Source organism: Panthera tigris, chromosome B4 (genome assembly GCF_018350195.1).
Source record: "Panthera tigris isolate Pti1 chromosome B4, P.tigris_Pti1_mat1.1, whole genome shotgun sequence".
NCBI lineage: Eukaryota > Metazoa > Chordata > Mammalia > Carnivora > Felidae > Panthera > Panthera tigris.
The window spans coordinates 42114477-42142253 of NC_056666.1; the positions used below are offsets into that span (position 1 = coordinate 42114477).

General features: G+C 40.4%; 1 protein-coding gene across 3 annotated transcripts in view; it reads right to left on the minus strand.

Moving 5' to 3' along the window:
* The window catches only part of NECAP1 (NECAP endocytosis associated 1), a 42697-nt gene extending 19670 nt beyond the window's left edge, over nt 1-23027 (minus strand). Inside the window, exons 1-8 of one of the 3 annotated variants that reach the window (XM_042991713.1) lie at nt 22920-23027; nt 17095-17195; nt 16582-16686; nt 15578-15659; nt 14614-14722; nt 14338-14521; nt 11890-11992; nt 8709-9592 (exon numbers count right to left, since the gene is read on the minus strand). In XM_042991713.1, coding sequence (XP_042847647.1) covers nt 9544-9592; nt 11890-11992; nt 14338-14521; nt 14614-14722; nt 15578-15659; nt 16582-16686; nt 17095-17195; nt 22920-23014 — 828 coding nt within the window. In that variant the 5' untranslated portion in view covers nt 23015-23027 and the 3' untranslated portion in view covers nt 8709-9543. Of the gene's footprint in view, nt 1-8708; nt 9593-9845; nt 11559-11889; nt 11993-14337; nt 14522-14613; nt 14723-15577; nt 15660-16581; nt 16687-17094; nt 17196-22919 lie in introns of those variants that run through there. The other 2 variants (XM_042991711.1, XM_042991714.1) reach the window with 2 other exon arrangements.
* Between the last annotated feature and the right edge of the window lie 4750 nt (nt 23028-27777).

The window sequence follows — 27777 nt, forward strand, 5'->3', positions numbered from 1 at the left end:
AACTATTGGGACCACACCAAAATAAAAAACTTCTGCACAATGAAGGAAACAAATCAACAAAATGAAAAGGCCACCCACTGACCAGGAGAAGAAATCTGCAAATGATATATTCAATAAGGGGTTAAAATCCAAAATATATAAAGAACTACAACTCAATACCCGCCCCCCAAAAAATAATCCTATTAAAAATGGGCAGAGGACCTGAATATTTTCTAAAGAAGACATATGTATGTCTTCATCAGAGAAATGCAAATCAACACCACAATGAAATATCACCTCATACCTGTCAGAATGGCTAGAATCAAAAAGACAAGAAATAACATGGGGAGAAAAAGGAAGCCTCACGCACCATTGGTGGGAATGCAAATTGGTACAGCAACCGTGGAAAACAGTACGGAGGCTGCTCAAAAAAATTAAAATTAGAAATAGTGTATGATCCAGTAATTCCACCACTGGGAAAACAAGAACACTAACTCACCCCTTAAGAGGCACCCCTTATGTTTACTGCAGCATTGTTTACAGTAGCCAAAAAATGGAAGCAACCCAAGTGTCTACCAATAGATAAATGGATAAAGAAGATGTGGGGTGTGTGTGTGTGTGTGTGTGTGTGTGTGTGTGTGTAATGGAATATCCCACAGCTGTAAGGAAGAAAGAGATCTTGCTATTTGTAATATGGATAGCCCTAGAGCGTATAATGCTAAGTGAAGTAAGTCAAACAGACAAAGGCAAATACCATATGATTTCATTCGCATGTGGAATTTAAGAAAAACAAACAAACAAAGAGACAAAAAATAAAAAATAAAAAGACTCAAATACAGAGAATAAACTGGTGGTAGCCAGAGGGGAGGTCGGTGGGGGGATAAGCAAAATAGATAAAGGGGATTAAAAAGTATGAACTTCCAGCTACAAAAAAAAAAAAAAAAAATAAGTCACAGAGATGAAAAGTACAACACAAGGAATACAGTCAATAACATTATAATAACGTGGTTTGGAGACACATAGTGACTATACTTCTCGTGCACTGAGTAATATGTACAACTATTGCATCATTACGTGGTATACCTGAAACTAATAAAACACTGTGTGTTAATACTTCAATTAATAAAATAAATTATCTTCTCCAGGACACATTATGGTAAAACTGTCTAAAATCAAAAACAAAGAGAAGATTTAAAAAGCAGCAAGAGAAAAAATGTCTCTCTCACACAAAGCCATAAGCAGATTTGCCAGTAGAATCCTTGCAAGCCAGAAGAGAATGGGATGATATATTCGTGTTCAAAGTGCTGAAAGAAAGAAACAGTCAACCAAGAATATTTTACCCACGAAAATTATCATTCAGAAATGAAGGTGAGGAGTGCCTGGGTGGCTCAGTCAGTTGAGTGTCTGACTCTTGATTTTGGCTCAGGTCATGATCCCAGGGTCATGGGATCAAGCCCTGCATCAGGATCCATGCTCAGCTTGGGATTCTCTCTCTCTCGTTCTCTCTCTCTCTCTCTCTCTCTCTTTCTCTCTCTCCCCCTGTTCCTCTCTCTCTCTCTCTCTCTCTCTCTCTCTCTCTCCCTCTTCCTCTGCCCCACCACACACTCTCCCTTTCTCTAAAATAAATTTTTTTTTAAAGTTTAAAAATGAAGGTGAGAGAAAGACTTTCCCTAAGAAACATAAGTTGAGGGTGCTCATCACTACTAGACTTGCTTTATAATAAATGCTGAAAGGAATTCTTCAAGCTAAAATGAAAAATTGCTAGTTAGTAATATGAAAGTATTCAACACACTGGTAAAGATAAGCCTATAGCTATATTCACTTAATTCTAGCATAAATGTTAAACACAAAGGCATTAAAAACAGCTATAGCTAGAATAATTAAATAGATATACAATATAACAAGAGGTAAATAGTGACATCAAAAACATAAAAGGGGGAATAAAAGGGTAGAGTTTTTGTATGCAAAGTTAAATTGTTATCAGCATAAAAGACTATTTCATATATGTGTATACACACACATACATACATATATATGGTGCTTTATGGAAGTTTCCAAGCCTACAGTAGAGTCAAAAACATTAAGAGAGGGGCATCAAAACATACCACTACAGAAAATCATCAATTCACAAAAGAAGGCAGCAAGAGAAGAAGAAAGGAACAAGGGAACTACAAAACAAAAAAAACAATTTTAAAAATGGCATTAGTAAATCCTTACCTGTCAATTACTCTAAATGTAAATGGATTGAATTCCCCAATGAGAAGACATAAAGTGACTAGATGGATAAAAAAACCAAGACTCAACTATATATAACCTACAAGACACCCACTTCAGTTTTAACGATACACATAAGTGAAGAGTGAATGGATGGGATAAGATATTCCACACAAGTAGAAACCAAAAGAGAATGGGATGGCGATCCATATACCACAAAACAGACTTGAAGCCAAAAATGGTAACAAAAAAATAAAGTCATTAAATAATGTCAAGAAGATATAACAACCCCAAATATATATGCACCCAACAGCAGAGCACCTAAATATATTAAGTAAATACTAACAGATTTGAAGGGAGAAATAGATGGTACAGTAATAGCAAGAGACTTCAGTATACCACCTTCAACAACGGATGGATCACCCAGATAGAAAAATCAACAAGAAAATGTTGGACTGCAGCCATTCTTCAGACTAAGGGACTTAACAGACATATACAGAACGTTCCATCCAACACCAGTAGAATACACATTCTTCTCAAGTGCAAACATAACATTCTCCAGAACAGATCGTATGTTAGATCAAAAAAAAGTCTCAGGAAATTTAAAAAAAGACTGAAATGTTCTCCAACCACAATAGTATGAAACTAGAAATCAGTAATAGAAGAAAACCTAGAAAATTCATAAATATATGAAAATTAACACAACCCTGAATAACCAATACATCAAAGCAATCAAGCAGGAAATCAAAAAATAGCTTGAAACAAAAGTAAAAACATAACATACCAAAACCTATGCGAGGCTACAAAAGTAATTCTAAAAGATAAGTTTCTGGCGGTACATTCTTACATTAAGAAAAAAGAAACATCTCAAATAAAGAACCTCACTACACCTCAAGAAATTAGAAAAAGAAAAACAAACTAAGCCCAGAGTTAGTGCAAAGAATGAAATAACAATAGTCAAAATGAAAATAAATGAAACAGAGACCAGAAAAACAATAGAAAAGATCAACAAAACTCTGCTGGTGTTTTGAAAAGATAAAATTGCCTTGCCTTTAGCAAGACAGAGAGAAAAAGGAGACTCAAATAAGTCCACTACAAAATGAAAGAGGAGACATTACAACTGGTACTACAGAAATACAAAGGATAGTAAGAGACTACTATAAACAATTACATGCCAAGAAACTGGATAACCTAGAAAAATGAAAACATTCCTAGAAACATACAGCCTACCAAGACTAAATCAGTAAATAACAGAAAATATGAACAGACCAGTAACAAGTAAGGATTTTTAATCAGAAATCCAAAACCTGCCAACAAAGAAAAGTCCATAACCAGATGATTTTAAAGGAGAATTCTACCAAAAACTCAAGAGGGAAAAACACTCCCAAATTCATTTCATGAAAAAGAAATAAAGAAAACAACCCCATTCACAATAGCACCAAAAACAACAAAACTGGAATAAATTCAACCAAGAAGGTGAAATTTCTATACCCCAAACACTGCAACTTTGATGAAAAAAAAACTGAAAACAAAACATGAAAAGTCATCTTGTGTTCATGGATTGAAAGAGTTAATATTGTTAAAATGTCCACATTTTTTTTTACAACACTCCTAAAAATTAACTCAAAATAGGTTAAAGATTTAAATTTAAGACCTGATATGGTAAACTTCTATAAGAAAACATAGGGAGGAAGTTCCCTGACATTAGTCTTGGCAATGATTTTTTAGATATGATACAAAGAGCACAAGCAACAAAAGCAAAAATCAACGAGTGGAACTGTATCAAACTAAATATCTTTTGCACAAGAGAAACATTAAAAAAAAAATGAAGACAACCTATGGAATGGGGAAAAATATTCACAAACCATATATGTGACAAGGAGTTAATACTCAAAATATTTAAGGAACTCCTACAACTTGGTAACAAAAAAACAATCCAATTAAAAATGGGCAGAGGAACCAAATAGACATTTTTCCAAAGAAGACAAAATGGTCAACAGCTCTTTTTTTCTTTCATTTACAAAAGGTTTATTTAGTCACAAGTAGTTGACTGTCTCAATGTGACTCAAGACCACAAAGATACTATTTCTACTTTACTCCCTTCCAAGCCCTAGGGCCCAGCCTGGCAGGAGTGATGCTTGGGGCCCATTCACAAGAAAGATGGTCAGCATCAGTAAACATCAGGGAAATGCAAATCAAAACCACAATCAAATATCACCTCACACCTTGTCATCAAGATGACAAGAGTTAACAAAAGTTGGCAAGGATGTGGAGAAAAGGAAACCCTTGTACACGGTTGATGGAAAGGCAAATTGGTACAGCACTACAGAAAACAGTATGGAGGTCTTTCAAACCATTAAAAACAAAACTACGATATGATCCAGCAATTCCACTTCTAGATATACATCCAAAAGTAATGAAAATAGGATACTGGAGAGATGGAAGCACTCCGATGTTTCGTGCGACATTACTCAGAAAGATCAAGATATGGAAACACCCTGTGTCCATTTATGATGTGGTGTATATATGTGTGTACATATTCAGCCATAAGAAAGAAGTAAAACCTGCCATTTGCAACCACATAGATGGACCTTGAGGGACAATGCCAAATGAGACAAGTCAGACGGACAAAGACAAATATATGTTATCATTTCTCTGTGAAATTGAAAAAACCCAAACTCACAGAAACAAAGAGTAGATTGGTGGTTACCAAGGGCTAGGGCGTAGGAGAGTTGGGGAGATGCGGTTTAAGGGTACAAACTTGCCACCAGTAGATAAGTCCCGGACATCTAATGCATGGCATAGTGATTATAGGCAATACTGTATTATAATCTTCAAAGGGGTAAGAGACTAGATCTTAACTGTTCTCACCAGAAAAAAGAAATAATAATTCTGTGATGTAATAGAAGTGCTACCTAACACAATGGTAGTAACCATATTACAATATATAAATGTATCAAATCAATATGTGGCACATGCCTAATGTCATGTTACATATGTCAATTATATCTCGATAAAAATTTATTTTTTAAAAAAGAAAAGAACTCCCATCATTATGTCCTTACACTTACCATTTTATTGCACATCCTGATAGCCAGAATTAGAATAGCCATTAAGCAGCAGTAGTAGTCCCATGTGCCAGGCCATCCTGAGCACTTTAAAATGTTATTGTCACCATCTCTCAAGGCAAGGTAAATGAAAGCAAAAATGAACTATTGGGACCTCATCAAGATAAAAAGCTTCTGCACTGCAAAGGAAACAATCAACAAAACTAAAAGGCAACCGACGGAATGGGAGAAGACATCTGCAAATGGCATATCGGATAAAGGGTTAGTATCCAAAATCTATAAAGAACTCACCAAACTTGACACCCAAAAAACAAGTACTCCAGTGAAGAAATGGGCAACGATGTGAACAGACATTTTTCCAAAGAAGACATCCAGATGACCAACAGACACATGAAAACATGCTCAACATCACACATCATCAAGGAAATACAAATCAAAACCACACTGAGATACCACCTCACACCAGTCAGAGTGGCTAAAATCAACTCAGGAAACAACAGATGTTGGCGAGGATGTGGAGAAACAGGAACCCTCTTGCACTGTTGGTGGGAAGGCAAACTGGTGCAGCCGCTCTGGAAAAGTGTGGAGGTTCCGCAAAAAATTAAAAATAGAACTATCCTATGACCCAGCAATAGCACTACTAAGAAGGTATCCAAAGGATACAGGAGTGCTGATTCATAGGGGCATATGTAACCCAGGGTTTATAGCAGTGCTATCAACAATAGCCAAATTATGGAAAGAGTCCAGATGTTCATCAACTGATGAATGGATAGAGAAGATGTGATTTATATATACAATGGAATACTACTTGGCAATGAGAAAGAATGAAATCTTGCCATTTATAACAACGTGGAAGGAACCAGAGGGCAATATGCTAAGTGAAATAAGTCAGTCAGAGAAAGACAGATACCATGTTTTCACTCGTATGTGGAACTTGAGAAACTTAACAGAAGACCATGGGGGAAGGGAAGGGGAAAAAATAGTTTCAAACAGAGAAGGAGGCAAACCATAAGAGACTCTTAAATACAGAAAACAAACTGAGGGCTGATGGGAGGGGGGTGCGGGGGAGAGGGGAAAATGGGTGATGGCATTGAGAAAGGCACTTGTTGAGATGAGCCCTGGGTGTGGCATGTGAGCGATGAATCATGGGACTCTACCCCCAAAACCAAGAGCACACTGTATACACTGTATGTTAGCCATTACTTGACAATAAATTGTATTAAAAAAAAAAAAAACACTAAAAAATTTTTCAGTAAAAAAATAAAAATAAAAAATATTATTGTGACAATAACTCTAGAAAACTAGGAACTATTATATTCATATCACATAGGAATAAACCAAGGCAAACAAATGTTAAGTAACTTGTCCAAAGCTAAAAAACCAATGGGGCGCCTGGGTGGCTCAGTCGTTTAAGTGTCTGATTCTTGATTTCGGCTCAGGTCATGATTTCATGGTTTGTGGGTTCGAGCCCCACGTTGGGCTCTGTGCTGACAGCTCAAAGCCTGGAGCCCACTTTGGATTCTGTGTCCTTCTCTTTCTGTCCCTCCCCCTGCTCATGCTCTGTCTCTCTCAAAAATAAATAAACATTAAAAAAAAAAAAAAAAGTAAGTGGCACAGCAAAATTTTGCACTGTGGCAATTTGTTCCCTCCCAAATCCATGGTCATAACCACAACTACACTTTACTACCCATTAGTCATCTATTCTGATAGGATCAGGGGAAGGGTCATTAAAATTAATAAGTACATTCCTCATTCAAATATTTATTTATTAAAGTCTGAAGAAAGTATTATTCTGTACTTCATTTTCTACCTACCTAAAGAGCTACCTTTCTACATTCTCAACAAATGCATCAAATGCATGGTTAGACTCCATAGATATGTCCCTTGACAGTCTTCATGTACGTCTTTCTTTTTAAACACCTTCCGTCACCAGGATGTATGAGCAGTATTTCCTACAGTTGCTGGAGTTGCTAGAGGGAGCTTGCCCTCTAGTGGCCCCATGCTGATATGCAGCCAGAGGTAGCATTCACAGAAAGGGTTTCAATGACATTCTTTCCTAGTATAGGTTCAGTGGCAGAACACATGTAAGGGAAAAGAAAATATTAAAAAGCAAGTAATCCACAATGGGTCTTAACGCATTATTGTGGGTTTTTTAATGTGTATTTACTTTGAGTGAGAGAGAAAGAGAGAGAGAGAGAGCATGAGGAGGGGCAGAGAGAGAGGGAGAGAGAGAATCCCACGCAGGACACGGAGCTCGATCTCACCAACTGTGAGACCATGACCTGAGCCAAAATCAAGAGTTGGACACTCAACCGACTGAGCCCCCCAGGCACCCCCCGCGTTACTGTGTTTTAATTGAGCTGATGACACTGTGCTTAGACTGAGTAGACCGATAAGGCAGAACAGGAGGGCACTGTGGACAATTACGTTACTCCTGGCTCAGATGTAGCCAATTCAACTATACCAGAGCTTTTTCAAAAAAACGAACTACCGCTCTACTTTGATATCTTTCAAAACGGGACTGAAAATGACAATAATGGCAAAATCTGAAATAAATGCCCAAAACAATCACAAGCCTATATGTAAGTCCCCCAGGGTTAAGGGACCTGAAAATCAAGATAACTCTCATTTTTCCTTTCTTTCTCAAGAGAATATGTGTGTGATTGATGGGGAGCTCTTGAGTAGGAGCTGTTGTTTGTTTTTTTTCTTCTTTTAAGTAGGCCTCACACCTAGCATCAACATGGGGCTTGAACTCAAAACCCTGAGATGAAATCAAGAGTCAGACGTTTAACCAACTGAGCCACCCCATTGCCCCAAGTGGGAGTTCTATAGTCACATACCGTATGTGTGTGTCATGCACAGTTAAGAGGCAATAACAGAAATGGTGTGTTTTTTTAAGCTACAAGATAACTAAAACATAACCAAAGTGCAATGTCATCTTAAGACAGTGATGGTCATCAAAATGAGACCGTAAATTACCAAGCGTAACCGCAGCTGTGCTTTATTTACAATACCATTTTCCTTTTCCCAGGTCACAGGGTTTATGTACCAAAGTAAAATTTTTCTTCATCACTGCCTTTTTGATTCCCTCATAGTGATGGATTTTGGAGCACATAAATGAGATTTTCTGCAACTATGACAAAGCATACAAAGAACACTTACATCATGTAGCTAGGAACAACCCCGAGAATGAGTAAAAGAAGGAAAATACCCAACTTACTGATTTCTAATCCATCTTCACTGAAATCACTGTTAATTCGACAAGTATTTAATGAGCATCTACTATAACACAAAAGTATAGGGAAGTATGGTTTGTAGATAAAAATGAAGACATGGTCCTTATGTTCAAAGAGCTTAAAAACTAAATTCTAACTAATATTACAAACTAATATTAATTAGCATAATTAATATTACAAAGTAATGTTATTAGAGAATTTCAACAGCAACCTAAACAAAACAAAGGAGATCATTTTTCAGACTGAAAGAATAGGTGACATTTCATGAAGTATTATTCACGCCAGCTTTATGAAACGGGAAGGATTTCAATAGGCAGGAAGGTATTGTAGGCAGAGGGAATTTTAGCAAGCAGTCAATATTCAGGGTGCTAATGGCATTTGAAGAATGACTAGTATCCTGGTTTCTGGAGCATATTTTGAGTGAAAGGGAAAACAAGGCTGAGGATGAAATGGTACTTTGGCCTTTATGATCTAAGCAAAGGAAAATCATTAAAGACAATGAGTCAGGGAAGAAAGGGCGTGGGCAGGGCTTGATTTAGGAAGGTGATTCCGGTGGCAACAGGGAAGGTGAATTGGAGCTAGAGGAAAAGAAAAGAAAGCTAGAGGCAGGCCAACTGCCTAGAAGGTTATCAGGATGAAGTGGAGTAATACCAGTTCACACTACAACTGTGAAGGCAGATTCTAATGTATAACTGAGGGGGTTGAGCTAAAAACAAAACAAAACAAAAAAACCAAAAAGACTGTCCACTTTCTTCCCCAAACAAAACCTGAGGCTTATGATACACTTCTGTCAGTGACAGTGCCTCACAACCTCAGTAATGATAAGAAAGGCCATGGGTGGGAAAGACATCTAGGCCCTACTCTAGGAGGTACATGAGAATCTCTACAGAGAGCAGTGTGTTACTTTATTTAAAAAAGCAAGCACACGTATCATTCTGATTCACCTTCTGTGAAAAGCACTGAATGAGAACTCCAAGATCCTTCTGGCTTCCAAAGTCTATAACTCTGTCTTTAGTTCCATGTCTCACAGATTCCCCTCATTGATGCTAATTATAGTTCTGGGACGTGAGTGGTGGCCTCGATCGTGAAGATAATCTGAAGCAAAAGAAATGAACTGTACCAGCAAATGAATAATTAATATATACGATCTCTATAAGGAGTGGAGTGCTCTGTGGGTTTAGAACCGTGAGTACCGAAGTCTAGCCTGAACTGCTGAATGAAACCCTATTTCTTGAAAAAGAGTAATAGATATAAAATGTCCATTTATTACCTACTGGCCCGTTTATATTGGGTCAGTTGAATTAAAAAGGCACTGAAATAGGCAAATTAAAGATAAAGGAGACACTACCTTTTTCCATATTTTTAATTACCATTATTGCACCAATAACAGCATACGCTTTATATACATATATCTTAAATTTCATTTTCAGTTTTTCAGCAATTCAAATACATAATATATTATCATCTTGAGAATACAAAGAACACAACATGGAGGAAGATTGAGAAAATAGTTTCCCAGTAGTCAGTCACTAGTGATTCTGTAGACTTTCCACTTAGTGTTTTCTATTGGAATTTTAAAAAGCCCTGCCATGGCTCTGTAAGAATAGAGCTGCCTGGAACAGGAGGCAATGAGAAAAAAATGGACCCAAAGTTAAAAAGAGTCAAGAAGGAAATCCAGGAGAGAGACTATATTTTGAAACTAAACACAAGCCTCCCAAAGTGTACACATCCAAAGAAGTGCTGAGGGAAGAAACGAGATCTTCCCATTTCACCCTCAAAATTGCTCATTAACAAACACAATTGATAGTGCCCATTCATTTGAGAAAGGGAACTGTCTTCACAGCACTGTAAAAGGAATGGTGGGGTAGAGGGAAGGGAAAGTGGTGGGAGAGCAACTTGCTTTCGAGACACCCTCTGTGATGGTTTAGCGAAGCGGTCACTCGGGCAGAACCTAGGACGGCTAGTGCCGTGGACTCTCCAGCTTCCTTCATAAGTGACAATGTATGTAATAGCAGCTTTCTATGAAAGGGCTAGATGCACTGAAAACTAAATGTTCACGCAAGGGGCCAGATACCCAGGCAGCAAGGCAATGTGGGTACTGAAAAAGAGTTACGTGCTTTTCAACCCGTCTGCTCTACAGATTAGGTGAAAAACTCTAAACCCTTCAACTCCAGGTCAAATAATGGGGCAAATACAAAGTAATGCCGCGCTTCAAATGCAGCCACCAGATGGAGCTGCAAGAAAGTCAACGCTTCTCTACAATAGGACTTGGAAAACACAGCCCCTCGAACCTCCTTCATCTAAGAGACACCCACTGATCAAAGATGTTGCACTATTCAACAAATAAAAGAACAGTGGAGGTGCCACCAACAAACCCTCTGAGCACAGGAGGAAACAATGTAAACACACGAGGGCGATGGAGCTGCCCCCCGCCCTGGATGTTCACTGGACAGGATAAGCCTGCAGGAGGGTCTATCTCAGAGACCCAGGAAACAGGTCTTTCTTCACACCTATCCCTGTCAAAACTCTGAATCTGTAAACACTGAGGTTGGTCAGTCCATTTGGAGGGTCGTAGGCTAGTGGGAAAGGAAATTTCAAGGTTTTTGTCTCCCCTGAAATTGCTCAATAGGGCTTCACAAAGAGGCACACAGGGTCATGAGATGATTCTGAAATAAGTTGAAGAATTGAAAAGAACAATTTTACAGATGTTAGAATTCACTTCTCCCTCAAAGAGATCTGGCCTTTGGGGCCCTGCATAGTCAGCCACAAGTATGAGAAGACCCACCACTCCCCTGCCTTAACAGTGAACAGGAGATGAGAGATTCTTCCTCGGCTGTACGCAAGTAACAACATAGGGGGGTGACGTGATCCAGCTTGAACGCAATGGAGGAGCTATGAAAAAGATTGTCCAGTAATTTTGGTTCTGGGAAGAGAAGGGGTTCCTAACTTCCCTCACAGATTGGTGCCCTCAAGGTCATTTTTTTTTTTCTTCAAGTCTGTCCTTAATGCTATTCAGAACTGGACCCAGTTGGATGGCTGTGGTGCCTGGTTTGGAACAGAGCTGCAAGACAGGAGAACAGAGAGAAAGCCAAAGGAATTAGGACAGCTACTCCATTCTTCACTTAATAGTTTCCAAGAAATCAATGCCCAGATTTTCTGAAACTATACCTCACAGAAATTCTACTTATCAAGGCTTGAAACATCCCAGCCAAACTTCACCCTACAGCTTTCTTCTCCCACCATCCCCAGCACTAACTCTACTTCCTTACCTAAACTTCCTGCCTAAGACTCTATGATCTGGAAATGCCCTGCCTTCCCACATCAAGATTTCATTGGACGGTGACATTCCCTGTACCCTGCTTGACAGTATGCTGGTTTCACTATGCTCATACCTGGAAGCAGTGCTGAAGTCTCCCCACAAGTCATTGCTTGCAGACACTGGAGCTGGTGCTGGTGCCGGGACAGGAGCAGGAGCATCCAAATCTAAAAGGATATCTGAATACAGGGCAGACGGAAGAAAAAGAAAAGGGGAAGCATAATAAAAATCTTAGAAATAAAAACCTACGCTTACACCAAAATCTATACACAAATGTTCCTTGCAGCTTTATCTGCAATAGCCAAAAACTGGATATGAGCCTGATGTTTCCCCGTGGGTGACGACGGTTAAACGCGCTATGGTACATCCATACCATGGAATACTACCCAGCAAGAAAGAGAAACAAACTGCTGATGTACACAACTTGGATGAATCTCAAGGGAATTATGCTGAGTGGAAAAAGCCAATCCCCAAAGGTTATGTACTGTATGTTTCCACTTATATAACATTCACGAAGTGACAAAATTATAAAGATGGCAAACAGACTAGTGATCGCCAAGGGTTAGAGGAGGCGTGGGGCAGGACTCGGGGGGAGGTGTGGGTATAAAAGGATGATGTGAGGGATCCTTGCACTGAGGGAGCTGTTCTGTATCCTGACCGTGGTAACAGATCCAGGAACCTAACACGATCACAGTGCAGAGAACTAAACACACATATACACACGAATGAGAACACGTGTAGCTGGTGAAATCTACATAAGATCAGTAGACGGTATCAATGTCAATTTCCTGATTAAGCTGTTCCACTTCGGTTTTGCAAACAGTTACCATTTAGGGAAAATGGGTAAAGAGGACCCAGGATTTCTTTCTGTTATTTTTTACAACTGCGTGTGAACCTACAATCATCTTAAAATAAAAAGCTTCATTCAAAAAAATTAAAAATAAATCTTAGACATTATCCCCCCAGTGCCTTCTGGAGACACTTATGAAAAAAAGTAGGTTACAACCATTTTTATCTCAAAATTCCAGAAAGAAAAAGTTTACTCTTAGTCGTCAATTATATGAATAATCTCAGGAAAATTCCTTTTCACGTTCTAATGTTCTCACGCTTTCATTTTTTTTAATGTTTATTTTTTGAGAGAGCACACACATACATACGCATGTGAGAGAGGGGAAGGAGCAGACAGAGAGGGCTACAGAGGATCAAGGCAGGCTCTGCACTGACAGCAAAGAGCCTGACACAGGGCTCAAACACACGAACTATGAGATCACAACCTGAGCCGATGTCAAACCCAGGCACCTCTAATATTCTCATTCTTGAAATGGAAAGAACTAGATCTATTCTTTTTTGCCATTAGATGGTACAGAAAAGTGAAAATGTATTCACGAACCCAGATGCTGTCTAACGGTCTCCCAGCTGCCCTAGCGAAGAAACAGGAAAAATGAAAACATCACGTTTACTGAGTGGCTGCTCTGCGCCACGGACAGTGCTAGGTGGCGTCAGGCCACCCCACCTTCACAATCTGGGTGTAGTTTTAAGTCTCCATTATGTAGATAAGGATATTAAGACAGAAAATGTAAATAATATTACCAAGTACACTCAGATATAAAATAGCAGAGCTCAGGGCGCCTGGGTGGCTCAGTCGGTTGAGCATCCAACTTCAGCTCAGGTCATGATCTCACGGTCCGTGGGTTCGAGCCCCGCGTCGAGCTCTGTGTCAGTCCAGAGCCTGGAGCCTGCTTTGGATTCTATGCCTCCCTCTCTCTCTGCCCCTCCCCCACGCAGGCTCTGTCTCTTTCAAAAAATGAATAAACGTTAAAAAAAAATTAAAAAAAAAAAAAAAAGCAGAGCTCTCACCAAAATCTGAGTGCATCTGACTCTCAGGCCTACTAGCATCTAACCAAGGTACAATGAAGGAAACAGTCTTTTTCTTAATAACCACTCATTTTCTTTTTTGGGGCGGGTGGGAGAATCTCAAGCAGGTTCCACACCCAGCTTGAAGCCTGATGCAGGGCTCAATCTCACAACTGTGAGATCAAGAGCTGAGCTGAAATCAAGAGTCAGATGCTTAATCAACAGAGCCACCCAGGTGCCCCAATATCCACTCATTTTCTGACAAAGAACCTACCAAATACCATGACTCTCGGTTCAATAGAAAACCTTAAATCCCTTGCTAAAGGCTGTCAGAATCACCTTTCAGTACCAAGTGTCATTAATAGCAAAAACATCAATACTCTCCTTGGCAAACAGGGGTACGGTACCCAACTGAAACTTAAGATATGATGATTAAGATTGATGTGTAAGTGATGAATCACTAAATTCTACCCCTGAAATCATTATTACACCACATGTTAAACTTGGATTTAAGTAAAATTTAAAAATTAAAAAAAAAAAAAAGAAAGAGAAGATAAGATGATTTCTCAAAGTTAAAAGTAACAGAGATGGAGCGCCCGGCTGGCTCAGAGGGTGCAATGTGCAACTCTTGTTCTCAGGGTCTTGAGTTCAAAGTAACAGAGAGATTTACCTGCATCACTACCTCCATGGTTAGATTTTGGAATGGGTGGTGGAGTGACATGATTGCTGATGGCAACTGAGGAGGATGGTGGGGGGATAGTGACTTTGCCTCCAGGTGGGGGCGGGAGCAAGCTCAGGCCCCCAGTTCCTGCAGCCTTGGGCTTGGAAGCACCACCTTTCTTAGTTGTAATGTTCTATAAAAAAGAAAACAGAGAAGAAAGAGAAAGAAAAAGTCACAAGCTTATTATGGAAATTCAGGGAGCGGGAGGAAAGAAACCATACTCACCCCAATACTCAACTTGATGGTCTGTCCTTCCTTGAAGCCCAGATCCAACTTGGGACGAGTGTCCATTTCCTGAGATTCTCTGGAAATCTCAGATTCCTGCTTTACCCACCTTCAGTAAAAGAGTAAATTATCTCAATTTGGGACTACCTGAAAGCAGAGCTGACACACAAATTTGAGTGTAACTGGCTTATGTGAAACAGGACTCCAGAAAGCAGAGTGAAGGAACATGAAAAGTGAGGAAGGAAAAGAAGAAAAGCCAAAACAGGGCAACAGGGTTCAGTATCACCGAGGAGCCATTCAGAATGCATATTTAACTTGTCCCTCCAAAGGAGGGCATTTAGCTGCCAATTTCCACCCACCATGGGTGAGGGCTGCCCCTGAGGGGACGTTAATTCCTCCGTCCTTCCGGGCTGCATCCCTGTGCCAACTGAGTGCACTTCCACAATTTCAGAGTTCTGAGGCAGAAAAGCAGACTTATGCCTGCCCTTGAAGTAGGAAGCTGACCGTGCATGGCGCTGTCCACCACAGCTGTGGCAAAACTGAAGCAATGTCGTTGCAGGAGACATACAACACGTCAGCTACACAAAGCAACAAAACTGGCATGTAACTCCTCCTCTCTCACATACAGTCCTGCTCTTACTATATGCCTCCCTCGGCCACTTTAGAGAGCAAATGTCAATTCCTCCAGAGGCATAAGCAAAAGCATCATCTCAAAACACCATACAAAGGACCAAAAACATATCCTGGGCTATAAGGAAAGGACAGAAGAGACACAAAGATGATGTAAGGAAACAGTGAATGGGAAGATTCAAATTCGTAACAAACTAGTTTATCAAATACAGAAACCAGCAGATAAAAGAGGTAGTATCCATTCAACTGAGGAGGAGCATTTCCAAAACCCTTTAGCTTGGTTAAGGGTTAACTTAGCCAAGGTTTAACTCGGTTAAGGACAAGAATCACTCACTTGAAATGATCTTGCAAGGAGACATTAAAGTCAAAGGCATCACCCCGATCTGTGAAGCCAATGCCAATGAAAGCACTACGCCCTGTGAAAAAGACAGGAATACTCAGAACAGGAAGTGTCCCTTAGGGAAAATTCCACCCAATGAAAATTAACAGTTACCTTAACTAGATAAAGTCTGTGAATGTGAAACATTTCTCACAGCCCAGGGGTCCACACCCTACATATTGCCCAAGAGACAAATGCTGCCATACTTGTTTTTGTCAATAATGGGGCGCCTGGGTGGCTCAGTCAGTTGGGCGGCCGACTTCGGCTCGGGTCATGATCTCGCGGTCTGTGAGTTCGAGCCCCGCGTCGGGCTCTGTGCTGACCGCTCAGAGCCTGGAGCCTGTTTGGGATTCTGTGTCTCCCTCTCTCTCTGACCCTCCCCCGTTCATGCTCGCTCTCTCTCTGTCTCAAAAATAAATAAACGTTAAAAAAAAAAAAAAAAATTTTTTTTAAATAATATTTTACTGGAACACAGCTATTCCCATTTGTTTACATATTATCTATAGCTGCTTTCATACCACATCAGCAGAACTGAGTAGCTACAATAGAGACCATTTGGCCTGCAATCTAAAATATTCACCATCTGTCTTTCCAGAAAGTTTGCCCACCTCTGATATAGACTATGGAGAAAAGATAGAAAATGCCCTAGACATAGATGATTTAAGACAGTCCCACCAAAACCCACCACAAACAATGAATGAGTGGGCAATATGTATGAATTCTTTGGTTGGATAGACATTTATTTACATCCACCTATTAATTATCATATCTTGAGCTTGTTTTTATTTATTACAAACAACATGTTAATCCTTGTCCTTCAGCAACCATAGTTAACTGTGGAGCAAGGGGTGGAAAAATTTAGTAAACTGAAGTTAAGATAAATGCAACTGTGACGCACTTTATTGAAAGGCATCATCTATTTTCCTAACCTCACCCATTCAAAATCCCAGATCCCTTACCAGTACCATCCTGGATCCGGATTACAAAGTAGCGGCTGGAATCTGTCACCGTCTCCACAGCAATACCAGGATATTGTTCTACTGGTGCCTGAGCAAAGAGCTCCCCTAACAGGTAAGAAAAGGACTTCCTTGAGCTAAAGAAGCAAACATCTAAAACTCTAACAAATATTTCCATTCCAGTCTCCAACTTAAATGTATTTATAAAAGTTCACCAAAAACGGGGTGCCTGGGTGGCTGAGTCGGTTAAGCATCTGACTCTTGATTTCGACTCAGGTCATGATCTCATGGTGTATGGGTTCAAGCCACGTGTTGGGCTCTACGCTGAAAACTCAGAGCCTGCTTGAGATTCTCTCTCTCTCCTCTCTCTGTGACCCTCCCCCTGCTCACTCTCTCACTCTCAAAATACATAAATAAACATTAAAAAAAAAAAAAAAAGAAGAAAAGAAAAAGGAAAAGAAAAGGCACACCAAACTAATACCCTTAATATCTTAGAGGGTCACCAGCACAGATTACCTGAAACTTTATCCTCAAGCTTGATATAAGCAATCTTCCCTTTTGAAGTGATTCGGAGGCGACCAGTCCAATCAGGCTGGTCTAATTTCCAGTCAGATGCCCTAGGACAGGAAAATAGGAAGCCTCAAGTCTATGGCTTTTATTACGAAAAACCTACACAGAATCATTTGCCGTATTTCTATTTCCCTTCTTGCTTATTCTACCTATTAAATAATTAACAAGAATAACTCATGATCCCTGCTGCCCAGATGCCTCATATGACATATAATCCAAAGCAAACAAAAGACAGTGTTACTTCTTAAGAATCCTGGAGTCTAATAAGGATCAATAAAAACATGTAAAAGTACAAATACAAGCAATTAAAACGAACTCTCATAATGGTACTATACTGCCACACTGCAGATGACATTTTATATGATAGTGTTTTACTGATCAAGTAATAACAGAGTCTACTGAATGAACTATACTGGGTAACAGAAGGCTTCCCAAATCCCTAAATGTATTATCATCTTTCACTGAATTCAACCAATACTTACAGAATGCATAAGTCACAGGCACTGTTCTAGGTGAATGAACAAACAAAGACTCCTACCCTCATGAGGTTTATATTCTAATAGAAAATAGACAATAAAAAATAAACACAATAAGTAAAATATCAGTATTTTACTGATCTCAGAAAATAGTAAGTACTAAAGCAGAAAGAAAATGAAGAAGCAGAAAAGGGAAATCGGGAGGGTAGTGGGAGGGTAAACAGGTTGCAGCATTCAAGAGGGTAGTCAGGGGAGGCCTTATTAACAAGGTGAAATGAGGGGCACCTGGGTGGCTCAGTTGGTTGAGTGTCTGACTTCAGTTCAGGTCATGATCTCACAGCTCCTGAGTTCGAGCCCCGTGTCGGGCTCTGTGCTGACACCTCAGAGCCTGGAGCTGCTTCAGATTCTGTGTCTCCCTCTCTCTCTGCCCCAAACCCACGCGCATTCTGTCTCTGTCTCTCTCCAAAATAAATAAACATTAAAAAAAAAAATTTTTTTTTAAACAAGGTGAAATGTGGGCAAAAATGTGAAGGAAGCAAGAGAGTTACTCATGCAGATATTGGGGGGAGGGGGGGAGGAGCTCCAGGTTTGAAACAATTAGTGCAAAGGTGCTAAGGTGCGAGTGTACCTGGAAAGCTTGCCCTCAAAAAGAAAGCCACTGCAGCTGGAATAAAATAAGAGATGAGGTGGGGGTGAGGTAACAGAGGGGCAAATTTTATAGGCCTCGTACGAACTTTAGCTTTTACTGAGTGAAGAAGGAGCCAGTACCAGTTTTAAGCAGAGGTGAAACATGATCTTCCTTTGACTTTAAAAGGATTACCTTGTCTGTTGTACATAGAAGCAATGTAAATACTGAAGCAGGGGGATTATAGTTAAGAGACTACCACCGCAATCCAGGAGTCATGACGGTGACTAGGAAGGGACAGGAGCAGAAGCGGCTAGATTCTAGACACATTTAAAGCAAAGAAACGGGGTTTTCTAAAGGACTGAATGTGAGGTAGGAGGAGTCAAGGATGACTCTGAAGTTTTTCGCCTGAGCAAAGGAACTGCCAATAACTGAGACAGAAAGGCTATAGGTAGAGCATGTCTGAGAAGAAAGCTCAGGAGTTCAGTTTTGAATATGTTGAGTTGGAGACGTCAAATTGATTTCTCAAGTGAAGATACAGAGAAGGCATTTGAATATGAGTCAGGAGTTCAGGAAAAACATGTGGGCTAGAGATACAGATGTCCGTGGAAACATTACAAAACACTCAATACTTATAATCTGTGTGATACATGAATTTGAAGGAAATCTAAGACATTATTTAAATATGACCAATTTTACAAAGCTCTGAATTTGTGAGTTTGTTTTTGTCAGCGTGTGGAAAAGAGAGGGCAAAGTAAAAGTTATTAAGTAACTCATCATGGGGCACCTGGCTGGCTCAATCACTAGAGCATGTGACTTTTGATCTCGAGGTTGTGCGTTCAAGCCCCCTGTTGGGTACAGAGACTACATAAAAATAAAATCTCATAGCACCTTGGTGGCTCAGTCAGTTGAGCACCAGGCTCTAAATTTCAGCTGCATTCGTGATCTCGCAGTCACGAGATCAAACCCCGCATGGGGCTCCACACTGAGGGCAGAGCCTGCTTGGGATTCTCTCTCTCCCTCTGCCTCTATCCCATGCTCTCTCTCTTTTCGTCTCTCAAAAAGAATAAAAATTTTAAAAAAACAAAATCTTTGGGGCGCCTGGGTGGCTCAGTTGGCTAAGCATCCGACTTCGGCTCAGGTCACGATCTCGAGGTCCGTGAGTTCGAGCCCTGTGTCGGGCTCTGGGCTGACGGCTCAGAGCCTGGAGCCTGCTTCCAATTCTGTGTCTCCCTCTGTCTCTGACCCTCCCCCGTTCATGCTCTGTCTCTCTCTGTCTCAAAAATAAATAAACTTAAAAAAATAATAATTAAAAAGTAAATAAAATAAAATCTTTAAATAAAAAACCTCATCCCTTAGAAACCTGAAGACTAATACTTGCAAGGCAGAAAGGTAACAATAAAATATATCTAAACAAGAAGCAAAGGTGGAAAGGACAAAAAAATGAAAATTAGCACAGGTTTTGAACAGGATTTATAAATCCTTGTCATGCCCTCATCTCTTAATGCAGTGCCTCAAGTACTTGAATCTGATCCACACTATAATGCTCTAAAGGTCCCTGAGTTTTCATTTTTTTTAAGGAGTCATTACTTATTCTACCATCACACCACGAGCTAAACACTGTGTACTGAATATATCAGGAACAAGCCTACTAGATGTGTTTCCTGGGACAGGTTCCTTGACTTATTTATCTTGCGTGGCTAGTAGCCAATATTTAACAAATCCTCAGTAAGTGAATGGATATCCCCAGAAGCAATTTCCCTCAGCCCTGAGCCTTAGTTGCTTTCCCATTCCCAAGACCTAGCCTGAGGAACTCTTGGTTTCGCTGGACTTCTGAACTGACTTCACAAATTTTCATTGACGTTAGTAATAAACCCTTACAGCAACCATCTGGAATAGGCATGGAAAGCCTACCATCTCTGTCCGTCTTAATGAAGAATAGTAACACAGGAAGTAATGCCTAACTTCGAAGTCCAGCATTCTTCTCATCACATTAAAACAGACTACTGAGTTTACTAATGATTTAGCTGAGGGAAGGGCAGTGATGAATATAACAACAGTTTCATAGGTTGGGAAACCATTTTCTAATCATTTGTAACATTCTCATCGATCTAAATTGTCAGAGAAAGTCTGGGAAGCAACAGCTTACGCTACGTGAATCAAAGTCATTCATTCCCTCAATCTTACTAATCACTCAAAGTATTCCTCCTGCTTCCTAAAAATCCCAATTTTTCCTTTAAAGGCAGCCTAAAGAATAAGTCATGCTCATAATGTAAAATGGGTTCTGTAAACAAGATTAGGCAGACAAAAGGCATAAAAGTAACATTTATCAAGTACCTATTATGTGCCAAGCATTATGCCTCTTCCTATGAAAATTAAGTGAAAGGATACTGCAAGGTAAGTAGTAGTATATCCATTTTTACAAATGAGGAAACTACAGTTCAAGAGAGGTGTGGGGCGCCTGGGTGGCTCAGTCAGTTGAGCGTCCGACTTCGGCTCAGGTCATGATCTCATGGTTTGTGAGTTCGAGCCCCGCGTCAGGCTCTGCGCTGACAGCTCAGAGCCTGGAGCCTGCTTCGGATTCTGTGTCTCCCTCTCTCTCTGCCCCTAACCCACTCACATTCCATCTCTGTCTCTCTCAAAAATAAATAAACATTAAAAAAATTAAAAAATAAAAAAAAATTAAAAAGAGGTGTCTTGCCAAGAGTAACCCAGCAAATAAATGGGAATCTTGATGCACACTTAGTTCAGCTCTCTTCACTCACTATACTAAGAGTGGCTAATGATAAAATGCCTCTTGAGGATAAGAAATGTCAATAATACGCATAGACAACACAGACAACAAGAAACAGAGGAAAATTAAGAAATTGTTTTGATGGCTCAGTGCAGTTAACTGACATACAGATAAAAGGCTGTGGATAAACTAGGAAGTGAAAGTCGAGAATGCAGGTGGGTGAGAGGAGGAAGGTCGTTGAAAAAGCTTAAAGTAGAAGAAAGAGAAGAGAACCCCACTGTATGATGTATCATACCCTTTCGGAAGTCTTAACTACTGAACAGTTCAATCAGTGCTAATTTATGTGATGAAGTGTAATCTATTCATTTCTCCCACATTTACAGAGTGCCTGCTATGTGCAGGACACTGTACTAGACCCTGGTACTATAAACTTAGGAAAGACCTCAAGTTGTTCACAGCTAGTCTGGAGAAACAGCAGACGGAACAATCGATTACAATACAGAAGGAAGAGCGCTAGGACAGAGATCAGCAGTGGTGCTACGGAGGCCCGCACAGAGCGTACCTAAGCCAGAATGGCAGGGTCACTTCTTTGGGAAGCCCAAAGCAGCAGATGTCCCTGCTGACTCACACACCACTACCAGTAACTACCATCGAAAAGCACGTAGATTCCTATTCGTGGTCGATTTGGGGCCTGACTGAAAAACTGGAATTAGGACCACCTCCGCCAAAATGTGCAACCCACAGTGTCTAGGGCACAGGTCAGCAAGCACGAAGAGAGTGATTCATGACGAATGAAACCCCAGTAAGGAGGCAAGCTAATGGCCACAGGAGGAGGACAAGAGCCAAAGCAATGATAAATGCCAAGAGGAAAATCATGATGGTGAGGTGGACGAGAGAGGGGTAAGAACAGTGCCTTGTATTTAATATGCTGCTTTACTGTTTCCTAAATTTTTTCACATTTCTTATATTATTTCACGTAACCCTCCAAAAACTTCTCTGAGGTACAGAACCAGAGCAGGTTTTCTGATCACTTTTTTTTTTTTCTATTTTACAGATGAGAAAACTGAGGCTTGCAGAGATTAAGAGATTTGTCCCAAATCACACAGCTGTTAAACTGTCAGGGTTCATACCCGTATTTTTGAATATGTTAACCCTGTTAACGTGTTAACTCCTTCCACTACATGACTTCATAACTGCCTACAGCATCCTCAGAACCTCACCGACACGCGATCACAAAGGTGGTTGGTTAGCCCTACAGAGAAAATGCTGCATTAACTTTGGAGAGAAAGGCTATGAGAGAGATTAAGAAGGGAGGAAAGGAAAATAGAAAATACCATGTAATCATCAAGAAAATGTACTGGAAAAAAACAAACAGAATGGACAACCACTGGAAAACCTACCATCATAACCTTTGCCACTAGCAAAAGAAGTGAAAGGAAAACCAAACGGCGGATCATGCTTGGTGGCAAGACTGGCACAAAAGATTAAATCGTATCACCTAGAGAGCGGCCGACACAATGATTACCCACCATTATGCACGGGGTACTGGAAATGTTTATGAGAGGCAGGGAGGTCAGGAGGGGGTACGACGAGGAGGAGAAACCGAAGGACGCAAGAAAGAACGAACCAAAGGTGACAGGCGATGGAGCAGGCACGACTGGATGGGTATGATGGGGAGCAGATGGGTAACCCAGAGGGGCCCAAGGGAGGAGAGGTGGGAAGACGCAGATGGTAAATTTTTTTAAGCGGCGGAAACCAGGCTGGCATGCCACAGTGGGAAAAGAACAGGAGGACGGGGCGAGAACAACCCTGGTGGGAGGCTAGCAAAGTGACAACTCAGAGGTGGCAGTGGCGGGGACTCGCAGCGTGCCACCTGAGGAAGACACTGTCATCCCCGACCCGGGATGCGTGTACTGCAGAGCCTCGGGGCTAGTACCTGTAACCGCGGTTGGAGGCCCGGGGAGGGATCCGGTAGACGCTAACGTCGGGCTTCACACACAGAACAGACTCGTACTCCAACTCCGCCGCCATCTTGGCTCTGCACTCCGCGCCACCGGGGGCGGGGCGTAGGAACGGGGGCGGGCGTAGGAGGGGGTGGGAAGTTGGGCCAGGCGCAACTTCCGCTTACGCTACTTCCGCGCGAGTTTAGTTCGGTTCCTGAGATTAACCTCCGGTGGTGCGGGTTGGGGAAGCCATATTGAAAACTGGAAACCGTGAAGCTGCGCAGTTCGCCATCTTGGGTAATGGCAAAACTTCCTTTCCAGGGCGCGGCGATTCGCGTTATGGAAATCTCCGTTTCGGAAAGGTGGTTGGGGTAATCGCCATCTTGCGGCTGGCAGGTACCCGCAGTGCTTAGGAAGGAGGCGGACTGTCCTGGAATCTGGAGGATTTTTTTCTGACAGAAGTCACTATTTAGCCGTAGTTTCCTGGCAAAAAAGGGGTATCTGCCCGTCGGTAATCTCAAACTGGGTACCTATGGTAAATGTATGACCCAGTCGTAGACGTGGTGGATTTTAATCCTCCAGCGTCTCAACGTTTAAAATGCCCAGCCTGATGAGTTGCCTGATAGCACCTTTTAATCTCGGATTAAAAGCGCTTGTTGAAATAGTTTGCCGCACTTCCGATGTGCATTCTGGTTATCTTTCTGGAAAATGTGAACCTCTTAAACTCTTAAATGGGACCCTCAATTCCTGACAAATTCGCGAAGAATGATGAACTGTTATTTAATGCCCGCAGTTTGCTCCCAGTCCTATAATGATAAATCCAACTGAATTCTTTCCATAAGTATGTTTCTTGTACACTCCACAGGTAAACTTGCCTCAACACTATCGCTTAGAAACTGTTTAACGTGGATGGCAAATGTCAAAACCAAGATACGAACTCAACTGTGACTACAATACAAGAGTGGTCTTAACCACTTCGTTATATTGACTGGTTGAAATGGGTCCTTAATTGTCTACGTAGCTAAGGGATAATCTTAAAATTCAAAAAGCCTTATGATGTATCCCTGTCAAGGATGTGGGAAATCAGCTACTGTCAAATACTGGTACCAAGAATGAAGTGAAATTTAGCAGAATTGATCAAAATACTGTAAATAACATTCAATTTAGTAAATCCACTAATACTTATTTTAGAGACATTCTTACATGTGCAGAAAAGTAGGGACAATGTTTATTACAGCATTGTTTGTAATAGTGAAAACTACGAAACAACATGAACGTCTATCAATAGAAATAATATACATATTAAAACATATAACATAAAAATTTTTTTAAATATATCTTGATATTAGAACCATAGGAAAATATTTAAGATAAAAAACCAGACAGACAAAAAGAAAAACAGCAAACTCTCACTTAAAATTTCAGTAATCCTCAACTATTTCTCATTCCGGAATTCTGTTCTTCATATTCTTCAAACCTTTACTTGTGCTTAAACCTACTATCTGGAACACTTTCCCCCCCGGCCTGTCAATTTCGCAAACTGATACATTCACCTATCTGCTCAAATATTACCTCCTTTGTGACTTCACCAGGTATCATATTTTTTTTATTCTAATTCCAGTGTAGTTAACATGCAGTGTCGTATTAGTTTCAAGGGTACAATATAGTGAGCCAACGGTTCCATATATTACTCACTGCTCATCAAGATAAGTGTACCCTTAATCCCTTTCACCCAATGCAGCCACCCCTCCACCCACCTTGCCTCCGGTAACCACCTATGTGTTCTCTGCAGTTAAAGAGTCCAGTTTTGGGGGGCGCCTAGCTGACTGAGTCAGTAGAGCATGTGACTCTCATTTTCGGGGTTGTAAGTTCGAGCCCCACGTTAGGTGTAGAGATTACTTAAAATCTTAAAAAAAAAAAGTCCGTTTTTTGGGTTGTCTCTTTTTTTTTCCTTTGTTAGTTTTGTTTCTTAAATTCCACCTAAGAGTGAAATCAAATGGTCTTTGTCTTTCTCTGACTTTCACCAGGTACTTACTTCAAATGAATTTTCTCTGATGCTTCCACTTGTTTCTGTTATACCTTTTTGTTATACATAATGGGTGTATATTATGTTATACATAATACTTCAAATATCTCCCACTATACCACAAGCTCCATAAAGGCAAAAACTTTGCTTTTTCAGCACCCAGCACAATGTCGTTCACATAGTAGGCAATACTTATTATTAAATAACAGAAGATTTGCATTTAACTATAATCATTTAACTTATTACTTTCGCCACTTCCCAACATTTTTCAACTTCAGGCGCCTTCATATAGTTTTCAAAATATTCAGAGTGTTGGGGCGCCTGGGTGGCTCAGTGAGTTAACGAGCCGACTTCGGCTCAGGTCATGATCTCGTGGTCCGTGAGTTTGAGCCCCGCGTCGGGCTCTGTGCTGACAGCTCAGAGCCTGGAGCCTGTTTCGGATTCTGTGTCTCCCTCTCTCTGACCCTCCCCTGTTCATGCTCTGGCTCTCCCTGTCTCAAAAATAAATACAACGTTAAGAAAAAAAAAAAAAAAAAAAATATTCAGAGTGTAGAAGGGGATAAAATGAAAAGTAAAAGTCCACATCTCTGTATTATAAACAACTTTATGCCAAAAAATTCGATAACTTAAATGAAATGGTCATTAATGTGCAAAAACTTACCTAATATTATTCAAGAAAGCATAGAAAATCTGAATAGTCCTATAACTATTAAAGAAATTGACTTCATACCTGAAAACCTTCCCACAAAGAAAACTCCAGGCCCAGATGGCTTCATTATTGATCAAACATTTTAGGAAGGAATAATATAAATCTTATGCAAGCTTTCTGAGAAATAGAAGAGGAAGGGGCACCTGGGTGGCTCAGTCAGTTAAGCATCTGACTTCAGCTCAGGTCATGATCTCAAGGCTCGTTGAGTTCAAGCCTCTCCTCAGGCTCTGTGCTGACAGCTCAGAGCCTGGAGCCTGCTTCAGATTCTGTGTATCCCTCTCTCTCTCTGTCCCTCCCCTGCTCATGCTCTGTCTCTCTCTCAAAAATAAAAAAATAAGTAGTAAAAATATTTCCCAACTAATTTTTATGAGACAATCATTTGCCTTGATGCTGAAACCAAAGATATTATAAGAAAACTGTAGACCAATATTTCCTCATAAGCAATAATTCTTACCAAAATACTAATAAATCAAATCCAACCATGTGTAAAAAAAGAGAATGCATCATGACCAACTGGGATTTACTCCAAAGAATTTAAGGTTCTGTTATAGAGAAAAAGCACATAGTCAACTCAACAGAAGCAGAAAAAAGAATATGAAAAACTTCAGTACTCAAAAACTCTTACCAAACTAGGAATAGAAAGGGAATTCCTCAGTGTGATAAAGGACATCTATAAAAACCTTACAACTAACATCATGCTTACTGATGAAATATTGAATGCTTTTCTGCTAAGATCAAGAACGAGTGAAGAATGAGGCAAGTTTATGCCCTCACCACTTCTGTTAATTATCATCCTAAAGGTCCTCGTCATTACAATAGGGTAAGAAAAAGAAATACAAGTATACACATTGGAAAGAAAGAAAGAAAACCGCTTTGACTCGGGGATGGGGGTGGGGATGGGGAGGGGGGTACCTGGATGGCTCAGTTGGTTAAGTGCCCAGTTGATGGGATAGAGCCCTGCATCGGGCCCTGTGCTGACAGTACAGAGCCTGCTTGGGATTCTGTGTCTCCCTCTCTGCCCCTTCCCTGCTCATGCACTCCCTCGCGTGCACGCACTCTGTCCCTCTCAAAATAAATAAACATTTAAAAAATTTTTTTTAAGTTAAACATACATTTATCACATAACCCATCATTCCACTCCAAAATATTTACCCCAGAGAAATTAAAACATAGATCCACAGTCGGGGTGCCTGGGTGGCTCAGTGGGTGGGGTGTCTGACTTCAGCTCAGGTCATGATCTCACAGTCTGTGTGTTCCAGCCCCACATCAGTCTCTGTGCTGACACCTCAGAGCCTGGAGCCTGCTTCAGATTCTGTGTGTGTGTCTCTCAGTGCCCCTCCCCTATTCACACTCTGTCTCTCTGTCTCTCAAAAATGAATAAATGTAAAAAAAAGAAAAAAAAATTTTTTTAAAAACTAAAAACAAAGCATAGATCCCCAGAAAGGAAAATGTTCATAGCAGCTTTGTTTAAAATAGCCAAAAACTGAAAAAAAATACCAAATGTCCATCAATAGGAGAATGGATAAACAAATTGTGGTGTATCCATATAATGAAATACTGTCATATGGATATTCAACAGTATTAAGAAAGATAGCAATAAATAGCCTCAAACTAAACTCAGTAATAGCAATAAAAAGATTTGAAGTACTAATACCCATAATGACATAGATCGATCTCAAAAATATTATACCAAACAAAAAAGTCAGCCCCATACATACCATATGACTTCTTCTTTTTTTTTTACATTTATTTATTTTTGAGAGAGACAGACAGAATGCAAGTGGGTTAGGGGCAGAGAGAGAGGGAGACACAGAATCCGAAGCAGGCTCCAGGCTCTGAGCTGTCAGCACAGAGCCTGACGCGGGGCTCAAACTCACAAACCGTGAAATCATGACCTGAGCCAAAGTCAGACGCTTAACTGACTGAGCCACCCAGGGCCCCCCATATGACTTCATTTATATGAAATTCCAGAAGATTTGTTGGTTACACAAAACATATATATTAATCAAGACTCAAGAAAGTGTATTTTTAATGCATGCATTTTATCGTATGTAAATTAGAACTAAATAAAATTTATTTAAAAAAATTAAAATCTACCTCTGTGCTCTTCAAGATC